The 25,540-nt window shown below is 39.9% G+C and overlaps 1 protein-coding gene across 1 annotated transcript in view; it reads left to right on the plus strand.

Annotated features, from left to right (window-relative positions):
* SCFD2 (sec1 family domain containing 2) overlaps positions 1 to 25,540 on the plus strand; it is a 330,221-nt gene that overhangs the window by 100,620 nt on the left and 204,061 nt on the right. The window contains exon 5 of the mRNA XM_079772424.1: positions 18,901 to 19,150. Within this exon, the coding sequence (XP_079628550.1) occupies positions 18,901 to 19,150 (250 nt within the window). The remainder of the gene's footprint in view (positions 1 to 18,900; positions 19,151 to 25,540) is intronic.

Raw genomic sequence — 25,540 nt, forward strand, 5'->3', positions numbered from 1 at the left:
TAACTTTCTATCCCTCTCTCTTCCTCTCTGTAATAAATTAATAAAATATATTTTTAAAAAAAGATATAATTCACATACCATATAATTCACCCATTTAAAGTGTATGAGTTATGCAACCATCACCACATCTATTTTAGACTATTTTTATCACCTTAACAAAAAAGTATATCCATTAGAAATGCTCCCTGTTTCACTCCAACATCTCCCTCACCCCATCACTCTTCACCCATCCCACCAGCACCCATAGCCCTAAGAGATTACTAACCTATTTTCCATATCTATGGATTTTCCTATTCCAGACATTCCACATAAATGGAAAGATACACTGTGTGGTCTTTTATTACTAGTTTCTTCCACTTGGTATGTTTTCAAGGTCCATCCATGTTGTAACATGTATCAGAACTTCATTTCTTTTTATTTCTCTTCCTCCAGGGAACTTTACCTGACCTCCCAATTCTGGGTTGGCTGCCTCAAATGTATTCTACCCTAAGACCAGGAATGTTATTTACTGTTTCAGACCAACCCTCTGTTTTGTGATTGTCTGTTCATATGTTACCATCAACCACTAAACTCCAAGCTATAAGGATGGACCTTGTTCATTTACCAACATCTCCCTTCTAGCTAGTACACAGTGCCTGGACACATGTTTGTTAAATACATGTAAGAATGAATGGACGAAGAGGAGGGAGGCGATGTTAACAAAAAGGAAAGGAGAAATAGACAAGAAGAAAGTACATTTGATTTCATTTATGTCAACATGCTTTAAAACTGTTTCTATCTGGCCCTCCCAGCTGCAAGCCTCATCATGGAGCTGTCAGAATAGTGGTCTAGACCAGTGGTCGGCAAACTCATTAGTCAACAGAGCCAAATATCAACAGTACAACGATTGAAATTTCTTTTGAGAGCCCAATTTTTTAAACTTAAACTTCTTCTAACGCCACTTCTTCAAAATAGACTCACCCAGGCCGTGGTATTTTGTGGAAGAGCCACACTCAAGGGGCCAAAGAGCCTCATGTGGCTCGCGAGCCGCAGTTTGCCGACCACGGGTCTAGACGGTTTTGTCCCTCGGATGCTTTGCTTATCATGATAGTTGTTTCTTTTTCCTTATTCAGGTCCCTCCTCTAAGCCAATGGTAGGGAGCAGAGGTGAAATAGGGTGTGGTGGGCATGAGAGCATTTCTGTCTTGGCTCACTGGTCTGCTGAATAACGTTTTTCCACTTGTATTATACTCTACCAGTTCACAAAAATAAATTTCCTTTGGATGTTATATGTAATTTCAAGCATTGCTGATTTAAAATCTATCTAGTATTTCTAGATTTGCCAACGTATATTCTATTTATGCTTTAAGTTGTAGATGGTTTAAAGAAGAAATTGCTTTGTAGGTGGACATGTTTTTACTTTGACTATGTTATTTAATTTAGATCTCAGTATTCAATGATACATTTTTATTATGGTACTAGAGGCCCAGTGCACAAATTCGTGCATGGTTGGGATCTGGCCAGCCTTACCCCCAATTGGGGGGTGGGGGGGCCATCAGGGGCAGGGGGGGGGCATGGGTGGTGGGGCCAGCCAGGGGGAGGGGCTGTGGGAAGTTGACTGGCTGCCCCGCACCCTGGTTGAACTTCCAGTCGAGGGGACAATTTGCATATTAGCCTTTTATTATATAGGATATTCCATTATTTCCTTCAACATTGAGAGCTCTTTCCCAATTTAATGTGCCTGCTGTGTAAAATTAAGTGATAAAATAGTTGAATAGATAAAAAATAATTGAAAGTAGGCTATTATGTGGAAGGAATAGAGATAGGAAGAATTGGATGGGCAGCTTTCACTATGGTTATAAAGTCACAGCTTTATGAATACTGATAAAATATTTCATGGAGGCATATTTGAAGACACCAAAGCGTTCTAAATTAGTCACTGCTCTTTTTTCACTTTAAATCTTTAAAAAGAGAGAAGGCATGGATAAATAAAGTAACAGCAATATAAATCTGATTCTTGTTATATTTTAATTAACTTAGGAGTTAATTTTAGTCTACAATGAATGCTAAAGGAAATGGAAAGATTGCAGAAGAACATAGTTATTATATAGACTCATTTAATTACTTGCAGATTAAGAACAATTATTTAGTCTTACTCCATGTGCAATTGAAATTTTAAACTTAGTAGGATTTTTTGTTTATATTTGAATAATTTGGAAAATATTACAATTGTGTCTCAAGTGAATTTGCATATCCAATATCCTAGTCTCTAAACACAGAAAATTCAAGCCAAGCTAAAATATATCACATTACCTGGCTTTGTTTTAAGAAATAAAATTTATTTCTGCAGTAATAATATTTGCTTCTTACTTAAGTGAAAAAGTTATTAACTCTAAAAATGATTTGAAATTTTAACTATTTGTTAGGTACCTTCTGAATTCCCGAATTTCAATTCAAATTTCTGTGGAATTCTATGGGGATGGCTACATATATGCAGCCATTGTTGAGGAAGAAAGTTTTATCTGCAGTCAGCAGAATATGAAACCCCAGAGAAAACTGAAATTGGAGCCGATTAAGACTTTCTGTAGTCAATATGGTACAGCAGTCTGTCACAAACATGCAAATCAGTTGTCTATGCTGTAGGGCATAAGCAGCAACATTTGCATGAATGATATGGATCTTTATTATAAACGAAAACAATGCATGCCAAGTGCACTGAATAAAACACATTTCTCTCGACTGAGAACAAGGGTGAGATGTAGGGGTGTAGGGATTCCCTGTTTCATATTAGCAGATGCTTTTCATATTTCGGTGAATTTATTGTTGCATTTCGCCACCCCAAGACTCTTAATGAAATGAAGAAATAAGCCAATTTCATTACTGTGACTCTCATTTTATTCTTCCTAGTGACCAATTTAATTATTTAATTACAGTAGAGAGAGAGAGAGAATAGAGTTGATATATTCAACCAGCATTTTCTGAACACTTTAGGATGTCCTTGGCACTATAATAGGAGCTAAGTGTGCAAAGATGATTATCAATCAGGACTTTGCCAATTATATTGATCCTACTATGTCCAGCTTCTATTGTTGATATTGAGACACATGCAGTCATGGTAATGTCAGTTCCTTTTGCTGTGATCCATTTGGCTGTTTTTCAGGTGTGTGTGTGTTTTACAATTTTATTATAATGTCAAAATGTCTAATTCTGGGTTTCTTTACATTTGCCCATCTTGGTATACATTGTATTTCCTGTTCTATATATTTATGTTTTTCTTTAGTTCTCAAAAATCCTCATATATGATTTTTTTCTAGTATTATGTGCCCCCTCCCCCCTTTTCATTCTGGGACTCCAGTCAAACATGTTTTATACCTTCTCATTCAATATTCTTTTCATATTGTTTATCTTTTCTTTCTTTGCCATAGTTTTGATGATATCTTCAGATTTATCCTCTATTTCCTATTTTTCTCTTTCAATCAGTATTTGAAGTTAGTATTTGAGTTTTTAATTTCAAATATTATGCTTTCTACTTTTAAAAATTCTGTTTTTTTAAAATACTTCAGGTTATTTAAAAAATATTTTTATTGATTTCGAGAGAGAGAGAGGAAGGGAGAGGGAGAGAGAGAAACACCCACACAAGAGTGCAAAATTGATAGGCTGCCCACAACCCGAGCATGTGTCCTGACCAGGAATCAAACCAGCAACCCTTTGGTGCACGGGACAACACCCAACCAACTGAGCCACACCGGCCAGGGCACTTCAGGTTATTTTTGGTAGTATGGTAGTATATTATTTCTGTCTTAATTTCTTCATTTTCTTTCTTTCTTTTTTGTTTGTTTGTTTGTTAATTCTCACCCGAGGATATTTTTCCATTGATTTTTAGAGAAATTGGAAGGGAGAGGGAGAGACAAAGAGAAACATCAATGTGAGAGAAACACATGGATTGGTTGCTGCCTGCACCCAGACCAGGGCCAGGAACTTGCAACCAAGGTATGTGGCCTTGACCGGAATCGAACCCACGACCCTTTAGTCCGTGGGCCAACACTCTGTCCAGTGAGCCAAACCAGCTAGGGCTCATTTTAGTTCTTTGAACATCCTATATAATAAAAGCCCATTGACTGAACAGCAGAACGACCAGAACGACCAGTTGACCTGTTGCTATGATGCACAGTGACCACCAGGGGGCAGATGCTCAATGCAGGAGCTGTCCCTTGGTGGTCAGTGCGCTACTACAGTGGGAGCGCCGCTTGGCTGACCGGGATGAGTGGCTGCTCCTGCTGCGAACCCCGGGCTGACGGGCAGGAACCCAGGCTGTGATCGTTGCCTCCTTGCCCCAAGCTCCTCCTCTTCGCTCCCTGCCACCTCCTCCAGACACCTGCAGACCGCTGCCGCAGGGCTCACAGAGCTAACCCCAGAGGCTGGGAGGCGGGTTCATGACCGCTGCGGGACTGAGGCCTACTCCACTGCCTCTCAGTGCTATTGTCCCTGGGCCTGGCCCCGAACAGGTCCCCTGGAGAGGTGGGTGCTCTGGCTCCACGGAAGATGCCGGACCAGAGAGCAGCCACTCAGAGGGAGGGTCCATAGCTGCTCGCCTGACCTGGATGCAGTGCTCCCACAGCGGGCCAGTCCCCACAGGCCACGCCCCGCACCAATGCATGAATCCCATGCACCGGGCCTCTAGTTTCATATATAAGCAGTTTATATTCTTCAATTGATAATTCCACTCTTGAAGTCACTGGGATTGTAGCTGCTGTATGATGTGTCTACTGAGTCATCCATGGTTTGCTTCAATGTGTGTTTTGAAGTTGTTGGTTGTGAGCTCATATCCAGTAGAATAATCTTTGGTAATTCTGCAGGCCTAATTGAGGGGTTCATTCCTTCAGGGAGATTTGGTTGCTAGGGATACTATCAATCTGCAACTGCTTTAATCTCTCCAGTGTTCTGAATTAACATAGGAATTGAAGGTTCAACTCTCCCACCTTGAAAGGGGCCCAGGGCCAAATTTCTGGACTCTGTGCAGAAGCCAATGTTTCCCCAAGGCAACACTAGCTTTCTCTTGGCTTGTTTTCTAGCATCTGGTTTCAGCTCAATGACTGGTTTATGGTTTTTTGTTTTTTCTTTGCCAGTACAGATTTTTTTTAACTTTCTTACAAACCAGCAATGAATTGAAAAGCAAGTTCATTATCACTTATATATGCTTGTATTGTGTGTGCATTATCATAGCAAGAGGGCTTATAGTAACTAGCCTAGAATTATTCCAGGACACTACAGTTCACCTTTAAGTATGACCCGCCAAAATCTGTGTTGTTAAAAGAAAACATTAATATTGAAAAATTTGAATAACAGGGAGCAACATTGCAAGTTACAGAAATTTGTCTCATATGGGGAGAGAACTAAACCTCTCCTCTTGGTTTTGGTAGACAGTATAATCGATGTAAAATCTTAGCATTTGGCAATGTCTTTATCCTAGGTTACCAGTTATTTTTACATGGCTTTTAAATAAAATCCCAAATCAAGTGTCTTGGTTCACTAACCAGATTACAGGGTATCGAGTAGCTGACAAGGAGCATCTGGAAATGCCTGAGAACAACTATGCTGCCTTCACGGTTGTGCCTTTAGGTCCCCATTCCGGCACGTAGGCCTGTTCTGGAGTTTGTCCAAAGGTTCCCTCTGGAGCAGGGAATGTTCCTGAATGGCTTCTGAATAAGATGGCCCAGTCTTATTCTGAGATTCTGGCTGGGGTGCCTCTAGGAGAGTGGGCTCTGGGGCTTTGTCGCAGCTTGCCGAGCTGCAGGTTTCCGCGGGCACATCAGGGATGTGGGGAAGGTGCATTGTTTCTGGCACCTCTCATGAGGGGGCTTGGGGCCTTGGACAGTGTAGCGCCCTTCTCCTTCCTTCCTGTCAAGTGATACAAAATGTGTTGAAATAGTACTTAAGATAACTGTTCTAGTTTTTGTTGTTGTTAATCGTCACTCAAGAATATTTCCCCCCTATTATTTGTTAGAGAAAGTGGGAGGGGAAGAGACTGAGAGAAACATCCACGTGAGAGACACATTGATTGGTTGTCTCTCACAGGCGCCCCTGACCAAGGCTGGGGATTGAGCCCGCAACTGAGGTTGGTGCCCTTGACCGGAATTGAACTGCGACCCTTCACGCCGCAGGCGGACGCTCTAACCACTGAGCAACCAGCCAGAGCAACTGTTCTTGTTTTCACAGACAACCTTTAAGCTGGCCTCTTTTACTAGTGCCTCCACCACCTTTTTCTTCCTTCTCCCCATTCAGTAGTCTTTGCTCTGTGGATCCTAGAATTCAAATTCCATCACGGGCTTGGAAGAGCAGTATCAGATTCTCCATTTAGGTAACTAAGATTTATATTTCCATTTTCTCATATATTCTCTAATTTGCCAAAATGTAACTCCTTTGCTAGAGTTAGCAAAATGGCATCATTTTAGTTGCCTGCTAAGAGTTGGGAAACTGTTGCTTAGTCAGGTTAAAAAGAAAGCAAGCAAGGAAGGAAAGAAGGAAGGGGGGGGGGGGGGCTAGATAATGCGTATATTCTATGGAATATTTTGTTGTAAGAAGCATAATTTATGAAGAGTTTAAGCCAAGAGTGGACACATTGAGTTGGCACTGACTGGAGGAGCGTGAATATTTTTACATGGACTTCAGAAAGAAGCCCAGTGTTGACCTGTTTTTATTATTTTTATTGGCTCCCTTGACAAACTGTCCTAACTTGGGGCCAACAGAACAAGCAGGAAATTTAGGTCATGGATAGTTGCATTTTAAAAACTCCAGATTTTAGCGGCTGCTCAATCATTGTAATTGATTGATGATAACATGGCAAAGAGAGCTCTTAAATCGTTAAAGTGGCCAGATAAAGACAAATGGCTGGAGATTTTGTTGGATGCACAGTTCCCAGCTCTCTGTGGTGCTCTGTTCTGCCCTCTGAAGAAGTAGCTTGTCCCTTGTGTCATGCAACTTATGGCCCAGCTGGCCTGTTTACAGAAAACAGCCTCTTAAGCTTGGCAGTTTTGTTTGAAGCACAGTGTAGCATCATTTCCCGAGAGATGGGGGAAAACGTTACAAAAACAGTTTCTACCCCCTAAAACATATGTGTGTTTTAAGCTGAACAGCCACTGAAAGTTGTTCTTTCCATCTTTGGCCAGAACCTTTACCCATAGCCAAAGGTAAGTGCAGCAGAATTAGATTCTTTGATAACTCCTGTAAGCTTCTTCTATCTTCCTGCTCTTGCTTTGGATCCATGCTAATGTGTAATAAGAACTCAAAGTAGATAGCTCTGTTCTTCCCAGGACACAGGAAATGTGGCCTGGTATAATGGCATTTTAAAAAGCTTTTATTGAAGTAAAATATAACATAGAAAAATACAGTTCAATGAATTTTTACTAACTGAAGACATCTGTGTAATCAGCACCCAGATCAAGAAACAGAATATTACCAGCAACCCTGGGAGCCTCCCCGTTACTCCTTTCTTCCAGGCGCAGGGAATTCTAAAAACAGATTAGTTTTCCCTGTGTTTTTTTTTTTTTGTTTTTTTGTGTGTTTTTTTAAAATTTTATGTCAATGGAATAATATAATATATTCCTTTTTATGGATTATTAATTCAACATTATATTTGTGAGATTCATCCATATTGTTGTTTTATGAAATTATAGATAATTCTCATTGCTGTATAGTATTCCATTGTGTGACTGACTATACCACAATTTTTCTCTAATGGCATTTTTAGTGGGAGAAAAAGTTTGTAGAATCTGTTTTCACGTCAACTGAGGACTTTGCCATTTCTCAGTGCCAGGGAATCATTTCCTCCACAGATACAGAATGCCAGCTCATTCCAAGTGTCCCTTAGAGGGATACATTTTGGGAAACATGTTCATACTTTGAGAGTAGCCTCTCTGTGTTCCTTTACATCTTATCCTATTGAGTCTTTCTTAATGCATTCTTCCAACTTTATTGTCTATGCCATTACTCATGAAATGCATATGTCATATAAAGGCTTCATCTTGAAGGCAGTGGAAACCATGAAATAATGTTTAGGAGATCAAATATTTGGTTTAGAATGAGATAAATCATGGCTAGAGATAATGGTAGTTACGACTTAGGTGGTAAAGGAAGGGATAGAGAGGAGGATATCCTATCTAATAAAGAGGGAATATGCTAATTGACTGTCCCGTCCTCAAAGATGGCAGCACCCACAGCCAATAAGGAGGGAATATGCTAATTGACTGGCCCGCCCTCAAAGATGGTGGCACCCACAGCCAATAAGGGAGGAATATGCTAATTGACTGCCCCACCCTCAAAGATGGTGGTGCCCACAGCAACAAGATGGCGACACCCTGTCCCCTCAGCCCCGCCGGGGTGGAAGGGGTGGGCCCGGCCTTGCCGCACGCCTGCCTCTGGAGTCCCCCAGTCCCCTCAGCCCTCCAGCTGCCCAGGGCCCGCCCAAGGCACAGGAAAGCTTCGAATGGCGGCTGCCCAGCTGACGCCTGAGGCGCAGGCAAGCCTCAGATGTTGGCTGCTGCCTGAGGCTCAGGTAACCAGGGCTGGCTGAGGATTGCGCTGCTGGCAGTGGCAGCAGCAGAGGTGTGATGGGGCGTCGCCTTCCCCTGATTGCTGGGTTGCCTCCCACCGCTGAGGGTTCCCGGACTGTGAGAGGGGGCAGGCTGGGCTGAGGGAACCCCCCTCCAGTGCATGAATTTTCATGCACCAGGCCTCTAGTGGTTATATAAAATTATGAGGACTTGGTGGCTTACTCAATGTGGCAGGGAAAGGGGAAGCTGAATTAGAGTCCAAGTTTCTGTCTTGGTCAATGATGGTACCACACAACAGTATGAGGTATGCAGACTGAGAAGCAGATTTGGAGGTAAAAAAATCTGGATTTCAGTTTTAGATGTATTGAGTTAAGTTGCAGAAGAGTTGTATGAGTGGAGAAGTCCAATGGCAGCTGACTGTATGGGTAGGGAGCAAGGAGAGAAATTTGGCTAGAGATATAGATTTATGAGTTATGTTGGTATTCAAGTTAAGGTGAGATATCAAAGAAATCCACAAATACAGTGACTCAGACAGGATAGTTTATTTTCCATACACATTGCAGTCTAGAAGTTTTTGGGTGGTTCAGTCCAGATGCCACTCCAAACGTGGTCCATGGGCCAGCAGCATTGGGATCACATGAGAACTTGGTAGAAGTGCAGAATCTTCAGGCCCATCCCAGACCTAAAGAATCAGCATTTGCATTTAATAAGAGCCCCAAGTAATTCACATGCACATTAAATTTTGAGAAGCTCTGATTTAAGTAACCTATATTGCTTTGCTTTCCTCTCAAAGAAGATAGTGCCTACTATCACTTCATCTGCATTTTAGCCATAAAAAGGGGAAAAGAGCCCTAGCCGGTTTGGCTCAGTGGGTAGAGCATCGGCCTGCGGAACTAAGGGTCCTGGGTTCGATTCTGGTCAAGGGCACGTATCTCAGTTGTGACTCCTCCCTGGCCCGGGCCCTGGTTGGGGCATGTGCAGGAGGAGACCAATCGATGTGTTTCTCTCACATCGATATTTCTCTCTGTCTTTCCCTCACTCTTCCACTCTCTCTAAAAATCAATGGAAAAATATTTAAGCAATATAGGTTACTTAAATCAGGTGAGGATTAATTTTTTTTTAAAAAAAGGGGGGAAATAGAGTAAAAAATAAGTGAGAATGTCATTGGTTTATATTTGTGCAAATCTCTTTAATGTCTCACTGAATAGAAAACAACTGGATTCTCATATTTGCCTCCTCATTTAATATGCTGCCATATGTTGTTTGGTTGAACTATATGAAGAATATACAGCCTCATGCAGATGTGTGATTGTGAAAGGAGGCATATTTTGATAGCCTTTTCAGATGTTTGCAGATAAAAGTAGTCATTTCTTAAAGGTTAGTTGTAATGTGGGATTGGAAACCATATCAATGAGCTTTTTGTACTATTTAGTATTTTGTACTATTTAGTATTAAAATTCTCTCATTTATCTTTTATTTTGGATGGATCTTTTACCTATGACTGATTTTCTTACATCATACTTTGGTCATGTGGAAAATATTGGCTCACTGAGTTATGCAGATCTTCCAAATGTTGATACATTTCATTATGCAATTCAAAAAAATCACATTTTTAATGTCACCATTAATCTCAACAGAAAGTCTTTAAGTGTAGAGAATCTGGCAAATACAAGTTTCCAAAGTTTGATTTTTTGCTTAAAAGGCAGAATTTTATCATTGGCAATAAATATATCAGTTGTTTTTCTTGAAGGAACAAGGTCACTTTGTTCATTTTTGAGAAAATGTTTGGCAAATGCCCAAGTCTTAATAATCATAACTTCTCTATCTGAAATTCTTTCAATTAACAATGCTATTGCATGAGAGAAACCATTAGTTCAGTTCACAACTCAAATAATGATGTAAGCGCTTTTCCCCCCAGATAACCATTGCACTTAGTGTATAGCAGGAGTGCTTCATGCATAGTTCCTATTTTAGTACACAGAATATTAAAGAGACCTTTAAGGGTTGACATTTTGTAAGATTAATTTTTACTGCTTAATCAAGAGCATTCTTAAGTGAAATTGGCTTTTTAAAAAATCCAACTCTGAGTACATAGCATAGTGATAAAGACTACAATGCCTGTTAGCACAGTTTGCAGCCACTCTCCTTGATCTGTGTTAAGGTACCAGCAATCTTACCCCCATTATTTTTGCACTATTAGCGTAAATGTCAACACAATGAGAAGGGCAAAGAATGTCTAGTATTATTGTAAAACCAGTTTTGACCTTGTGAACGTCTTGAAAAGGTCTCTGGGATTTCGAGTGTATGGACCACACTTTAAAAAATCACTGTCCTACATGACTATGCTGGGGCTGATCAAGATTACTTGATTTTGAACTAACTAGTTCTAGGTGAAACTGATAGGTAGCAAATTTTAAATTTGATGTGTCTCCATGCCTCCCCTTTCTGTGACATCCCTGGAGGCACTCACTAGACCCCTAGTGGTACAGATGGAAAAGGAAAGTACCACCCAGGCACCTTCATGCTTGCTCTTGTTTGTTTGGTTATTTGACAACTAGAGGCCTGGTGCACTAATTCGTGCATGGGTGGGGTCCACCAGCCTGCCCTGATGGGGGCCAATCAGGCCGGGGGGAGGGGCTGCGGGTGGTTGGCCGGCCAGCCCCAACCCCGATCGGGGTGGGGGGGCGGGCAATCGGGCCCGGGTCAGGCTGGTTGGGTGCCACAGTGCACATCATAGCCACCGGTTGTTCTGGTCGTTCTGCCGTTCTGGTCGCTGGGCTTTTATATATATAGATTATTTATGGAAGTCTACTGTGTACCAGTTTCTCTGGACCGTGGGCCCTGATGTGGAGCTTCTCATGCCCTTCCTTACACAAACTACTTGTATTCGTTTCCTATTCCTGATACAGCAAACCACCACAAACCTAGTGGCATGAAGCAACATACATTTACTATCTTACAGTTGTGTAGGTCAGAAGTTTGACACCGGACTCGCTGAACTCCAATCAAGGTGTTGGCTGCGCTACATCTCTTCCTGGAGGCTCTAGGGGAGCATCTGTTTCCTTGTCTTTTCCAGCTTCTAGAGGCCCCAGCATTCCTTGGCTCATGGCCCACTTCCTCCACCTCCAACGCCAGCAGTGTTGCTTCTTTCTGACCCTTCATCATTGCATCTCCCTCTAACCGCGGGAAAGGCCCTCCACTTTAAGGATTCATGTGATTAGATGGGGGTCACCCAATAATGCATGCTAGTCTCCCCGTCTCAGGATCTGTAACTTAAACAGCTGCAAAATCCCATTTGCCATATAAGGTAACATAGAACTAGAGTTTGGGCTTCTTTGGGGGGCCATTTTTCTGCCTCGCACACAATTTAATAAGTGTGCATTAAAAATTTGTTAAAGTAATGAAGGAAGGATCCTATCTCATTGCTCATTGCTCAGAGCTTTGCTCCTTCCTCATATTAGGGGTTGATTATTTGACGCAATTGCGGTGCCACCTCTTCCAGGATTTAGGTGTTCCTTTGCTGTCTTTCTGAAGTGAACAAATAGCTCTACTAAAGCACTGATTATTGCATCCTCACTACTGTTTACCCCTACTCCCACTCTCCTGTAAGCTCTTGAATCATGTATCTTCCTTTGTTCTTTGTATGTTCAGAGTATATCACAGTACCTGGCACATCGTATGTACACAATAAAGAATGCGTAAGTACATCAATGAGTTATCTTTACACGTATCAAGATTTGCGTTTTGCCTGGGACATGTAAAGAAGCAGAATGGCTTGTTATGGGAATTTAAGGCCTAGTGGCAAGTCTTAATGCAAGGATGGCAAATGATGCTGTGGGGTAGTACGGCCTTAGGCACTCCTTCAGGCCCTCTCTGGCAGCGTGCCTGGGACCGAGCAGGAGCTTGGAGGAATTGCAGCACCTTAGGGTGGCTTAGAGTTTCACTGAGTCTGCAGGACCTGCAGCATGGAGGAGCAGGTGTGAAGCCAGCCAGCCTGCTCTGCAGCTACACAGAATTTGGCCTTTTGCTCCTCATGCCTGCATAGATGGACTCTGACCTTGCAGAGGTGTTTTAATTCAGTCCAAAAGTTGGATTTTCTAAAGACAATATGCATTTGACAGAGGGCCTTTTGTATGGAGTTACTGGGGACTCATTCAAAAATAACAGGAGCCCCAGTCTACAGAATAGTTTTGTCACTCTCAACACAGCTCCAGTCTTCCACCTCCTACCAGTAGGCCCATTTATAGCAAATGAATAAGAAATTTAATCCCTGGCATTTCATAAAGAAGTCTTTTTATTTTTTGCTTTGGTTGTGGTTTGCCCCGTGTGTGCTTTTTTAATGGCAATGTTTAATAATGTTTATATTGCCTTTCACCTTTGACTAACTTTGCAGCTAAGTTCCAAGATGTGGTTTCACATCCAGTGTTTGCAGGCTGCTGCTCCCTCCTTCGAGACTGCTAAATCCTATTCCTAGAAGGTATTTCATTCATCTCCATCACTTCTGCTGGGGAAGGAAGCAGTCCAGGAGATAGTAGTTGGAGTAATAGTTAATATTTATGCAAGGCTATGTGATTTACTTCTATTATTTAATCTTTAAAACAACCTTAAGAAGCAGAAGCTATTATTGTCTATTTTCAGACATAGGGGAAAGTGTTTCCCCCAAAATTGGTCCTCAGAAAAGAGGGTGTCCCCTAATGTTTGAGTCCTGAAAAAGCCTGCCCTATGGTGGGGATTACTCTATTTTAACCTCAAAGTAGTTTAAGTAATAGTCAGAATTACTTAATTACATAATTCAGAATTATGAAAATAGGGGCCTGTGGTTTGGGATTGATTAATATTCAGGTATTTGTGGTATTATATCCATTTTATAGATGAGGAAACTGAGACTTGGCGAAGTTAAATAACTTGCCCCAGATCACACAGCTAATAACTGGTACAGCCAGGATTCAAACCCAGGCATGTAATCTTACTTCCATTTCCTCATTATTAATCGTCCTCAGAGTCTTTCTTTCACTTTTAAAAAGGTTTCAATCTAGGGGATCATTGATTTTTTTCTTTCCTTCTTGGTATTTCATTCTAAGAGCAGAGAAAACCAGAAGATGAATATCTATCCAGTCTGGAGCCATGCTTTTATGGATAGCACTAGGAAGCTCTAGTTTACCTTCCAAGCCACGGTAGCATGGGATTCCCTCAGTTACATCCTTGTCAGGTGATCACCCTGCCTCCCTTTGCCATTGGTGGAAAGTTTATTATGTCCCTAGTCGGTCTCTTACCTTGGTGCTAGTTGTAGGAGTTCTTCCTCATACGGAGCTGAAATTGTCTAACAGAAAGGAGACCAACATTTACCTGTGTTTGTCTCATCTGATCTCCCCTGTCCTTCCCTCTCCTTCCTCTTTCCTTCCCAATATGTTTTATTTCAGAATAGTTTTAGATGTATAGAAAAGTTGCCAAGATAATACAGAGATTTTTCTATATATTCCTCAGTGCATTGTTAACATCTTACATTACTGTGGTACATTTGTCAAAACTAAGAAACCAACATTGGTCCATTGTGATTAAGTATAAACTCCAGACTTTATTCTGATTTCACTAGTTTTCCTCTAACGTCCTTTCTCTGTTCCACGATCCCAAATTACATTTAGTCATTCTGTTTCCTTAGTCTCATCTGGTGTGTATGGTAGTTTTTCAGCCTTGTTTTTTATGACCTTGACAGTTTTGAAGAGTATTAGCTAGGCATTTTGTAGAATGTTTCTCAGGATTTATCGGATGCTTTGTCGTGCGGTTTTGGGTTTGGGAGAAAACAAAAATGAATGTCATTCTCATCACATCATAGTAGGGATACAAGATCAATATGACTTATCACTGGTAATATTAACCTTGATCTTCTGGCTAAGGTCAGTGACTCCTCCCTCCCCTTTTTATCTATGATTTTTTGAGAAGCAAGTCATCATGTGCAGCCCACACTCATGAGGTGGGGATATTGAGCTCTACCTGCAGGTGGGGTGTATTCGCATTAGCTATTGGGACTTTTCTGTAAGGAAGATTTTTCTCTTCTCCTACATTTACTAATTAATGCACTCACTTATTTATATCAGTATGGCATGATGCACACTTATTCTATACTTTGGATTATAATCCATTACAACTTAATTTCCTTGCTCAAATTGTTTCAGCTTTGGCCGCTGGGAGGTCTTCCAGTTATCTCCTGTCTCCTTTTGACTTGCCACCATTCTTTTGTGTTACTGTGTTGTTTTTTTCAGGACTTCCTTTACTTTCGGGAACTGCAAGATCTCCCAGGTTCCTCTTGTATTTTCCCTGACCCATCCTTAGAATTAGCCATTTCCCCAAGGATCCCTGTTTCCTTTTATTTTGGAACTAGAGGCCCGGTGCATGGATTCATGCACCAGTGGGGTCCCTCGGCCTGGCCAGCGGGGATTGGGCTGAAACTGGCTCTTCGACATCCCCCAAGGGATCTCAGATTGCGAGAGGGCACAGGCCAGGCCTAGGGACCCCACTGGTGCATGATTGGGGCTGGGGAGGGTCCGCGGGAGGGCTCTAGGGCATGTCCAGCCCTTCTCACCCAGTCCCGATATGCTGGACCCCAGGAGCAAGCTAAACTACTGGTTGGAGCATCTGCCCCCCCGGGTGGTCAGTGCACATCATAGCCATTGGTCAACCGGTTGAATGAATGGTCGGATACTTAGCATATCAGGCTTTTATTATATAGGATATTAGAAACTTAGATCTGACCACTGGGTGTGCTCATTGCTACTGGGGTGTCACTGCTTCTAGAACCTGCTAGTGGACAGAGTTAGGAAATGCGTTATGTATAGCAGTCCATGTTGCACACATGTCTGCAGTATTTCTATATCTACATTTGCTTCCATAGTAAAGCTTTTTTTTTTCCCCCTCTTATATTTTGCTGTGTAACCAACAGTAAGAACATGATTTGCTGTCTTCTCTGGGGGGGGGGGGGGGGGGGGAGAGTGAAAATGGAGCACTTGACAAAAATATAATTTAAAAGCTCAGCCATCCTCTAATTATATCATGTCCTTTTAGAGATAAAGAGGTTATAAGAGGCTAAGGAACTAGACAGAGGAACAGTCAGGATTGGACTCAGGCTGTTTGAGATGGAGCCTCTTTACTTCCTCTGCATCACATGCCTCTTTCTGACTGATGAGTACTTTTGGCTTTGTATTCAGCTCCATAATTAACTTCTTGGAATGCAGTGAGCAGATGAGAATGAAATTTTAGGAATTGGTGTGCTCAGGTATTACCTAGCCAATGGAAGTCTGCTGGAGTGACACTACTAAGGGATTTCACTCTCTAGTAAAACATATCTTAGATTTACAATTTGGGAGTGATGCTCTGATGGACAGATGTGAGTGAGTGAGTCCTTTCAAATGATTATGATGATTGTCCTACTATGTTTTTCTTTTTAGAACTATCCCTTAAAAAATCCTTTTGTTCTGGGAGAGATTCATAGGCCTTCTATAGGAAAAATATTTGATGTATACACTTGCTTTTTATTTTTTTATTTTTTATTTTATTTTATTTTTAAATTTCTTTATTGATTAAGGTGTCACATATTTGTCCTCATCCCCCCATTCCCATCCCACACCCCTCCCCACGGATACCCCAACCCCCTGTTGAACTTAACCATTGGTTAGGCTCATATGCATGCACACAAGTCCTTTGGTTGATCTCTCCCCCCCTCCCCCCACCCTCCCCTATCCTCCCTCTGAGGCCTGATAGTCCGATCGATGCCTCCTTGTTTCTGGTTCTGTTCTTGTTCATCAGTCTATGTTGTTCATCATTTCCCCTAGATGAGCGAGATCATGTGTCACTAGATATATACTTATATGAACTGAATGTGAGATGAGCAATAATAGTTATGCTGACAGGCAAATGAATCAGTCTGTAGTGAGTTTCTTTCTGGACCAACAGTTCTTTTGAGACCCAATATCAATGTCCACCAGTTCCTTATGTGTACATGTCGGCACTGACCCCTCAGCTCTGGATGGTGGACAAATGGTGGTAATGCAGGTTCGATTCCCTCTGGTTGGGTCTACACTTGCTTTTTAGAAATGGGTTATAAAACAACGAATGAATCTGCTTAATGTCATCCAAGGAGTTGGAGATAGAGTAAAAAGTAAAAAAAAAAAAAAAAAAAAAAAAGAAGAAGAAAGAAAAAAGAAAAGAAAGAAAGAAAGAAAATACCACCAACCCCACAACTCCTCTTTTAACAGGCCAACAACATGGCTCCTTTGTTTTAAATTGCTTTTGGCAGCTTGTAAAGCAAAGAAAGAATACTTAAAGAGAATCCTGAAGCTATAGAACAATTCTAGGATGCCTTCAAAACTTTCAGTGTTTCCTTTGAGAAGTGGGTGTGTTTATACTTGATGAATCGTGTCTTGTCACCATGTAACAGTAAAATCTCTGTTCTGTTCTTTATTCATCTGTACTTTATTCATTCCAAAGACTTACATTTTATTTTGTGTGATACATTGTGAACATCCAAGATTTTTAGTGGAAATAAATAACAGCTGTTTTTCGTGTACCAAATAATATAATTGTGAACCATAACCTTGACATGATATATACAAAATTTTCCAGGTGTAAAAGTGATTTGACAAGAAAAGCTTGTTTTGGATAGTCATCCCAATACAGAGTCACATTCCGCTGCTTGCTGCAACTTCATTCAGAAGGAGAGTTTCATAGATCTTTCTTTATTCCAATGCTCCCATATTCACATGGCTTTTCCTCTTTAATAGTGCATGTTCACCACCATAAACATACACCCTGAAGTCCCATCTTCCTTTCCTGCTTTATTATTCTCTAGTCTACCATCATCTAATATATTTTATATTTTACTTCTTTAGCTTTTTTTTAAAAATATATTTTATTGATTTTTTTACAGAGAGAAAGGGAGAGGGATAGAGAGTTAGAAACATCGATCAGCTGCCTTCTGCACACTCCCCACTGGGGATGTGCCCGCAACCAAGGTACATGCCCTTGACCGGAATTGAACCTGGGACCCTTCAGTCTGCAGGCCAACGCTCTACCCACTGAGCCAAACCTGTTAGGGCTTCTTTAGCTTTTTAATTGTCTATTTCCCCCAACTAGACTGTAAGCTCTATGAGAGCAGGGGATTTGTTTTGTTCACTGCTGTATCCGCAGACCTAGAATAGTACCTGAGATAGAGTAGATGCTCAATTAATACTTCTTGAATGGATAATGTGAAAGTTGCAAATGGTGATTATTTGTCCCCTGGTTTTAATATAAATACAGATAGTTAAGTTTTATTTTATAGAGTTATATTATAGATGAAATTAAATCACACTATTTAGAATGGGGATTTATCTATTCATCCAAAATCTCAGAATCGGTACTACAAATGTGCATAGTGCTTTGTAAGTTATGCAGTTACTGCAGTAATGCAATACTATTTTCACATGCGAGGAATTTTGAAATTCTCTGCTAACTACCACTCAAGAAATTGGTGGAAGAGCTAAAAGCAAAAATGTTTTCAAGGTATTAGGTGAATTACTTTCATACTAACCCAAAGATATCTCGAACCCCAAGTGACATTACCCAGCTTGATCCCTTATTCTATTCACCAGAATTAGAAGAAAATGGCTTCGTATTATTATATTAAAACAACAACAACACCTATTCAGACTGATATTTACCAATATAGAGAATGTTAAAAAGAATATGCTGCAAAAGCTGATGTCATTCTTTTGAAGGAGTATCAACACTCATTTGGATATATAGATATTTATTTGTAATCATTTACTTTACAAATACATTAATTTTATTTTAAATTCTAGTGTCTGAAGTACTTGTATTTTTAATTTTGAAACTAGTGGACTCTGTTTAAGCAATATGTAAGATAATATAAAAGGGTCTACAACTGGACTAGGTGTTTTATAAAATAGATCTTTCACCCTAGCCATTTTGGCTCAGCAGAGAGAGCATTGGCCTGCAGACCGAAAGGTTCCCAGGTTCTATTCCGGTCAAAGGCACATCCCTCCTCAGTTGCAGGCTCAATCCCCATGGGTAGGAGGCAACCAATTGATGTTGCTCTCTCACACTTGTTTCTCTCTCTGTGTCTCTTCCCCTCCCTTCCACTCTCTCTAAAAATCAATGGAAAAAATAACCTTGGGTGAGGATTAACAAAAAAATAAAATAGACCTTTCAAAACAACAAGAACTCTAATGCCAAACTTCATGCAGTATTCTCTCCAGGACGAGACAAACAAATAAGAAGCAATCTAGACAGTGAAATCTAAGCATCCTATGTGATGTAGTGCATAAATTACATCTTTGTACAAGCTTGATGTATTTTCACATTACCACCTTTTATTTCAGAGCATCGGGGAGTCAACGATGCCCGTTGTGTTAAATCAGCTGCTGCCCCTGATTAAGCCTTCGAATCAAAGGACCAATGATGACTACAGCCCAGAAGAGCTGTTGGTCCTCTTCATATACATTTATTCTGTCACTGGAGAGTTCACAGAGGACAAAGACCTGGCTGAAACAGAAGAAAAAGTGAAGAAAGCACTCGCTCAAGTCTTATGTGAGGAGTCTGAGTTGTCGCCTTTGTTGCAAAAAATCACAGGTGAGTGCTTAACAAAGATATAATACATAAACATCAGTGATACAGAAAACAGGTTTAAAAATAAAAGCCATTTCAGCCCTGGCTGGTGTGGCTCAGTTGGTTGCAGCGTCGTCCCGTATACCAAGAGGTGGCAGGTTCGATTCCCGGTCAGGGCACATACGCAGGTTGCAGGGGATGTTTCTCGTTCACATCGATGTTTCTCTCTCTCTCTTTCTCCCTTCCTCTCTCTAAAATCAATAATAAAATAAAAATAATAACAGCCATTTCAAAAAGAGGATGTAGCCATGTTCTTTGGAATGGTTTGGAATTTCATAAGGTCTGATGGATGCTAGCTAGCCTTTAGGATCAGAGGTTCTCACTGCAGTATATTTTTTTCTAGTCGTGGGAGTGAAATGGCTTCTAGTTGCTTGTCAGAATTCATATTCCTTAGAGCCAGAGCCTTGTTAAATTAGCGAAATACTCATAGGGCATAACATCTTAAAAGAGAATATAAAATGTGGTGCATCCTACTCAAAGGGTTTTTGTTGACATATTCTCTTTGGTATTATCATTTAAAACTTAAAAAAAAAATGTTTTCCTAAGATATTATACAATCTTATAGGATTAAAAAGTTGCCATATTCCAGAGTAGCTTCCTATTTTGATTTCTCATATTTCATTTTGAATCTGAATTAATTAATTAATACCCAAACATCCTAGTAAAGTAGACTATGTTAATTGGGGAGAAATATAAAATTAAATATCATAAAATCTAACTTTTCACTTCTAGTAAGAACTGTGATATCACCCAGAGAGACATTCATTTGTTTTATTCTGTATCAAATTCAATATTTTTATTTTCTGTAAATTCCAGTATCATTTACAGAAATTAGTATGGTCTGAGCCTGGTTCTGTTTGAAAGTCAGGTGTTATTAAAACTTACCCATAAATCTTAAATGCTTTAAAAACATACCGAGTTTCCATTTACTAATGGATGTGTGTGTAGGTGTGTGTAGACCTCTCCATTCAGGAAGGCTCTGCTGAGGCAGCTGGTGTATCTGCCAGCTTTTCCTCCTGTCCCCTGTTGCTCCTCCCTGGGGGGCATCCACATTGCTCCCACGCATGTGCGTTCTCCTTCTTGCCCACCGCTGACCTTTCCTATGTGTGGTTATGGAAAATGAAACTCTGATGAGATGGAAACCGAATCAAGTTTCCACAGAAATGAGCCGTTTCCTTGCTTAGTGTAGAGCCTGTTTGCCAACTTAAAATCTACTTAAGGAAAACGTGTGGAATTTGTTCCCATTTCATTTAGGTACAGCAGTAGATGTGATCACTTGTGTTTGACTATAGACGAGTATTGAAGCTTTAATATGGTTTATACAGTGCTAAGAACAGTGATTTGATTAAAAGTAAAATTGAATGCTACGAGAATTTAATTGGAGGTTATTCTTGAAATGTGTAATTTCAGAAACAGACAACAAAGATGGTGTGTTTTAGCTGAGGCTATTTGGATAGCTTTTCTGTAACATTAGTAGTTCCTTTTATTATTTGGGGAATTGAAGTCATGCTGTACAAGTATTCATTTAATATTTGCTCGAGGTGTTTATTGACCTAGCATTTCATTCTTTATTAGTTTCTATATTTATGATTGCTCAGGATATTGCCTTTGCTTGCTTTTAACTGTGATTTCACATTTTAAAACACTTCTGTACATTCATGTTTGTATTAGGAAAATTTGTATGTGTAGCAGTCGAAGAATTAAGAATTTGTGGAATTTTAGTATATTTAAAATTTTTAGAGACACCGTATTTTGTAATACTGAGTATACATTTCTCCCTGGATTAACTTTGCATGTACAGCTTAAACTGGATGGATAAGATATGGTACTTAAATTTGACTCAAGTGAACTTACCAGTGGAACACACATGCACTAATCAACCTCTGTGCACACCAAAAGGACTGGACTTCTGAAGATAGACTTTGACTTTGCTGGTTAGACATCCCCTCGTTAAGTAGGTTGTAAAGTCGTGTCCTGAGAAGTAGGGTTCATGTTTGCAGCTAGCTGCTGAGGAGAATGTGTAATCTGCATCCCATGATAACAGGTAATAGGGTAGTGTTGCGGCTGTCGTGACTCAGTCTTGAGGAATAGGATGGGATACCCACTATGAACTGGAAGAATCGAATTGCTTTCAAATGTGCTTATTGTGGAACTAGGTTAGCCTGGCTTTTTACCATGAACTTGCCCACAGGGTTGTGCTTATGTTATTCCAACTTAGTCTAGGCTTATTTGTTACTGGGTGGCAGAATTTATTTTATGCCTTGTGCACATTTTGTAGTTGACGAAGAGTTGGTTAAAAAGTATTATTGAAAATAAGCAATGAGTCAATATAAGAATTCTATTTTTTATAAAATGCTATAATTTTACTACTCTTAACTGTTGATAGGATCAAGAGAACAACACTGTTTCTGCACTTAAAAACCTAAGCATGTTATTATCACCCAATTGCTGAGTGATAGAGCCAGGATTTGAATCCTGGTGTTCAGGATCTAGAGCCCACGTCTTTAAACACTAAATTCTAAACCTGCTGCTACCTCACTTCCATAACCCCTGCATTTATTATATTCCCTCACTTAGACTTGCTTACACTTATTGTGTTAAGCCATGCATGCTCAACCATTCCACCATGTTCTTGTTTTCTGAACAGTGAGTTAACATTTGGTTAATATTTTAGATATTGGTTGTGCACTTGAATCTGTCTATAATAGTTACTTATAGATGTTTCTGTATACCTTCTTATTTTTATGCATGTATCCTCTTTATTTCTGCATTGCTATAAAGAAATTAAATTAACATTTCTAGTCATTGAAATCTATTGGTTGTCTAACTTTACTAAGACAGGACTAAGCAAACTTAACTTTTGTTATTTCAGTAATATCTCTTGACAATAATTGCTTTGTATGTAAAATTCATATTTCCTTTTGTATGTTAAATATGTAATTTAATTTTGACAATTTCTTTTCTTTCTCCCTATTCTTCCCTTTATGGAAAGGACAATGAAAAATTGTAATTGGCAAATCAAAACAAAACTTCAGCATGATCAATGGCAACCTACTACTTTCTTTTTAATAGATACTTTTTGGGAGAGTGGTAGGCAAAAACTCTCTTTTTCTATTTACACAAAATAACAAGGGTTGGCTCTCTGGGTGTCAGCGATGGGAGCTGAAGAAAGAAAATTGGTGTGGCCTAAATATGTCCTTTAATGTCGTCCTTTCTCAGTCTTGCTAAGTTCAAAGAGGGTATCAGTTTCCATATACATTAGTGTTTGCATGGCAATCATAAGAGAAAACAAAGGAAAACCATTTGAACTCTTTTCAGAGAATGAACTCAAAATGCGAATTTTAAAGATCTGTACAGACTTGGAATGGCATCCTACAGGAACGCATAGGGCTCAGAGGCAGAAATCCTTGATTCAGAAGTCCTGGCTCTGCCATTTCCTAGCAGTGTGTGTTATGGGACAAATCTCCCATCTTTGATAATAATAAACATGAGTGCCACTCATGATTTTTTCGAGAACAAAACAATGTTATGTGTGTGAGCTAATTTTTGATCCATGTAGTATTGTGAATAGGTCATTTTTCCCCTTGATGTTATTATTTTGATAGCATCTAGTTGTCATATAGGGCAGTGCATTGTGATGCACACAGGCAGTGAGAATGTTTGCATAGTATACTGCGGTAAATAGGCAGGACTCTTGTGGACAGAGGCAACTAGCCCTGGGGGCTCTGGCCACTCTAGGTCTACCCAGTTGACCTGTGAACTGAAGTGAAGCAACAGCTTGGCACACCTGGAACCTATTAGGGGCAAATCAGTGTGCTATGATTGGTTGGTCAGAAGACTCTGGAATCAGAAGCAAAGACAAACAAAACTTGCATATGGATTTTAATATCCCAAACTATTTTGGAAAAATTTCTTTTTGGTAAACAATTTTTATATTACTCATGGATTTATTTTCCCGAATTTTTATACTATCTTTAAAGAAAAGGTCAATAGGGGTTAGATATATTAAGTGATGTTTAGAGTAAAGCTAGGAAATGAATGATTATCTAAAAATTAGGTGGTTCAAGATAGAGCCATACTAATGCCATAGAAACTGTAACTTAACATTTGTTAGACTCTTCTTTTACTTCCTGTTTCTAACTTGAGATTATCAGTTACTGTATTATTATTGCATTAGGATTGCACCTGGATATATGTAATGGAAAATTTACCAAATTAGCTTAACAAAGAGGGATTTATTTTTCTCTACAAGGAGATCAAAGACAGGACTCTCTCTGACTTCTTTCTTCCTCTCTCTTTCCCTCCCTTCCTTCCTCCTTGAAGGCATGGTTCTGTCATCATGGTCCTACGATGGGCACTTTTTCTTGCAATATTGTATCCATGCTTCAATCAAGAGGTGAGAAAGGATGAAAGTAAAAGGCATATAGTAGCTTTGCTGGTGTGGCTCAATGGTTGAGCATAAACCCATGAACCAGATCACAGTTCGATTCCCTATAGGGGCACATGCCTGGGTTGCGGGCTTGATCTCCAGTAGGGGAAAATCGATGATTTTCTCTCATCATTGATGTTTCTATCTCCAGACCAGGACCTGAGGTCTGGTTCTGACTCTGGATCTCAGTACCAAACTCATGGGATAAAATTTTTAAGTGCTTGGTACAGATCCTGGTACCTTATGTGTCATCAGTATATGTTATCTGTCATTATTTTTATCATTATTGTTATTTTATTGTTGTCATCACCAATATTTTCATCAGGCAATATCTCTTTTCAAAGAGCTTTTGGTCATTTTTGAGACAACACAAACACAGAAAACACTACAAAACAATGTAATATTACATAAAATATAACTAAGCATCCAAAATGTTTGAATTATAATGCTATGATGACTTGGTATTAAATGACATCTATGAACAATGAATTTCAGATTACTGAATCGGGTCTGTCAAATAGAATCCTGAATAGACAAGGATTGGGGAAATATCAGATAATAATAGCATTATAATATCTGACAACCCTAGATAATACTGTAGTGTTCAAAGAATTTTCATATACAGTATCTCTTTTGATATGAAAAGAATATATAAGTTTGAGCCCATAAACTCAAGTCTAAAAAATACACCCCAAATCTGAACTCAACTGAGATAATATCTATAATGCTGAGTTCTCTTTGAGATAATTTATTCACAAATATACTGCTAGTATTTTAAACATGGTTTGGCAAAGAATATAAAATTGTATCGACATTTGGAAATAGTGAAGTTGCATTTTTCACTGTGTTCACATTTTTCCATGGCAGTTCCCTCTCTAATAAACCTTTTGTTTTTAGGTAAAACCTAGGTACATTCTTGGGAGGTCCTGTAGTTGCCTGGGTTTATGATATGTGTAAAGACTCACACACATATATTATTATGTTTTATAGGTGGAAAGGTTCTCTAATTATCTAGGCTATTCACTTTGCACATAAGAAATCAAGGCTGTTTTACCTCAAATCACCAACCAAAAGCCTGTTCAATACAAGGATGAAACTGGACTGTGTCTCCTGGTTCCCACTAGAATTCTTTTTACTGGACCAGTGAGTCCCAAGCTTGGGTTCATGGACCCCTGGGAAAATATAAGACTTAGAGCAAAAGGTTCACTGCTCCATGTGTGCTTTATACATCACCCATACACTTAAGTATTATTTGTCACATATGAATATGCAAATATCTGTGGTGCTATTGTGATTTATAATATATAAATTCATTTAAATGTATTGTTGGGGTTATATAATTTTTCCTTTGTATCTTTCAATTGACAGATACCAAGAGCATAATTACATGGTATCCCATACTTTACAAATGTTTGAAATGATGGGTTACAATAGGAGTTTCAAATTCAAGTGCATATAAGGACCAGCAAGTAATATAAATAAGTAAAATGGGTTAGGTTTTAGAAAAACAACTGTGAAAATCCTATATAATAAGAGCCTAATATGCTAAGTGTCTAGTCATCCGGTGACCAGTCAACTGTTCAACCAATCAAAGCATAATATGCTAATGATATGCTAAGGCTGCTTAACCACTTGCTATGACAGGTTAGCTTGCTGCTGGGGTCTGGCTGATTGGGACTGAGCGAGATGGGCTGGACATGCCCTGGAGCCCTCCCGTGGTCCCTTTCCAGCCCCAATCATGTACCAGTGGGGTCCCTTGGCCTGGCCTGCGCCCTCTCATAATCTGAGACGCCTTGGGAGATGTCAGAGAGCTCGTTTTGGCCTGGTCCCGCTGGCCACTCCCCTTGGGAGGGCACCAGACGCAGGGCTCATGGCTGGTGAGGGCTGCTGTGGCAGCGCGAGCCTCTCCTGATCGGTACTGATTG

This window comes from Cnephaeus nilssonii (assembly GCF_951640355.1).
Source record: "Cnephaeus nilssonii genome assembly, chromosome: 1".
NCBI classification, from domain to species: Eukaryota; Metazoa; Chordata; class Mammalia; order Chiroptera; family Vespertilionidae; genus Cnephaeus; species Cnephaeus nilssonii.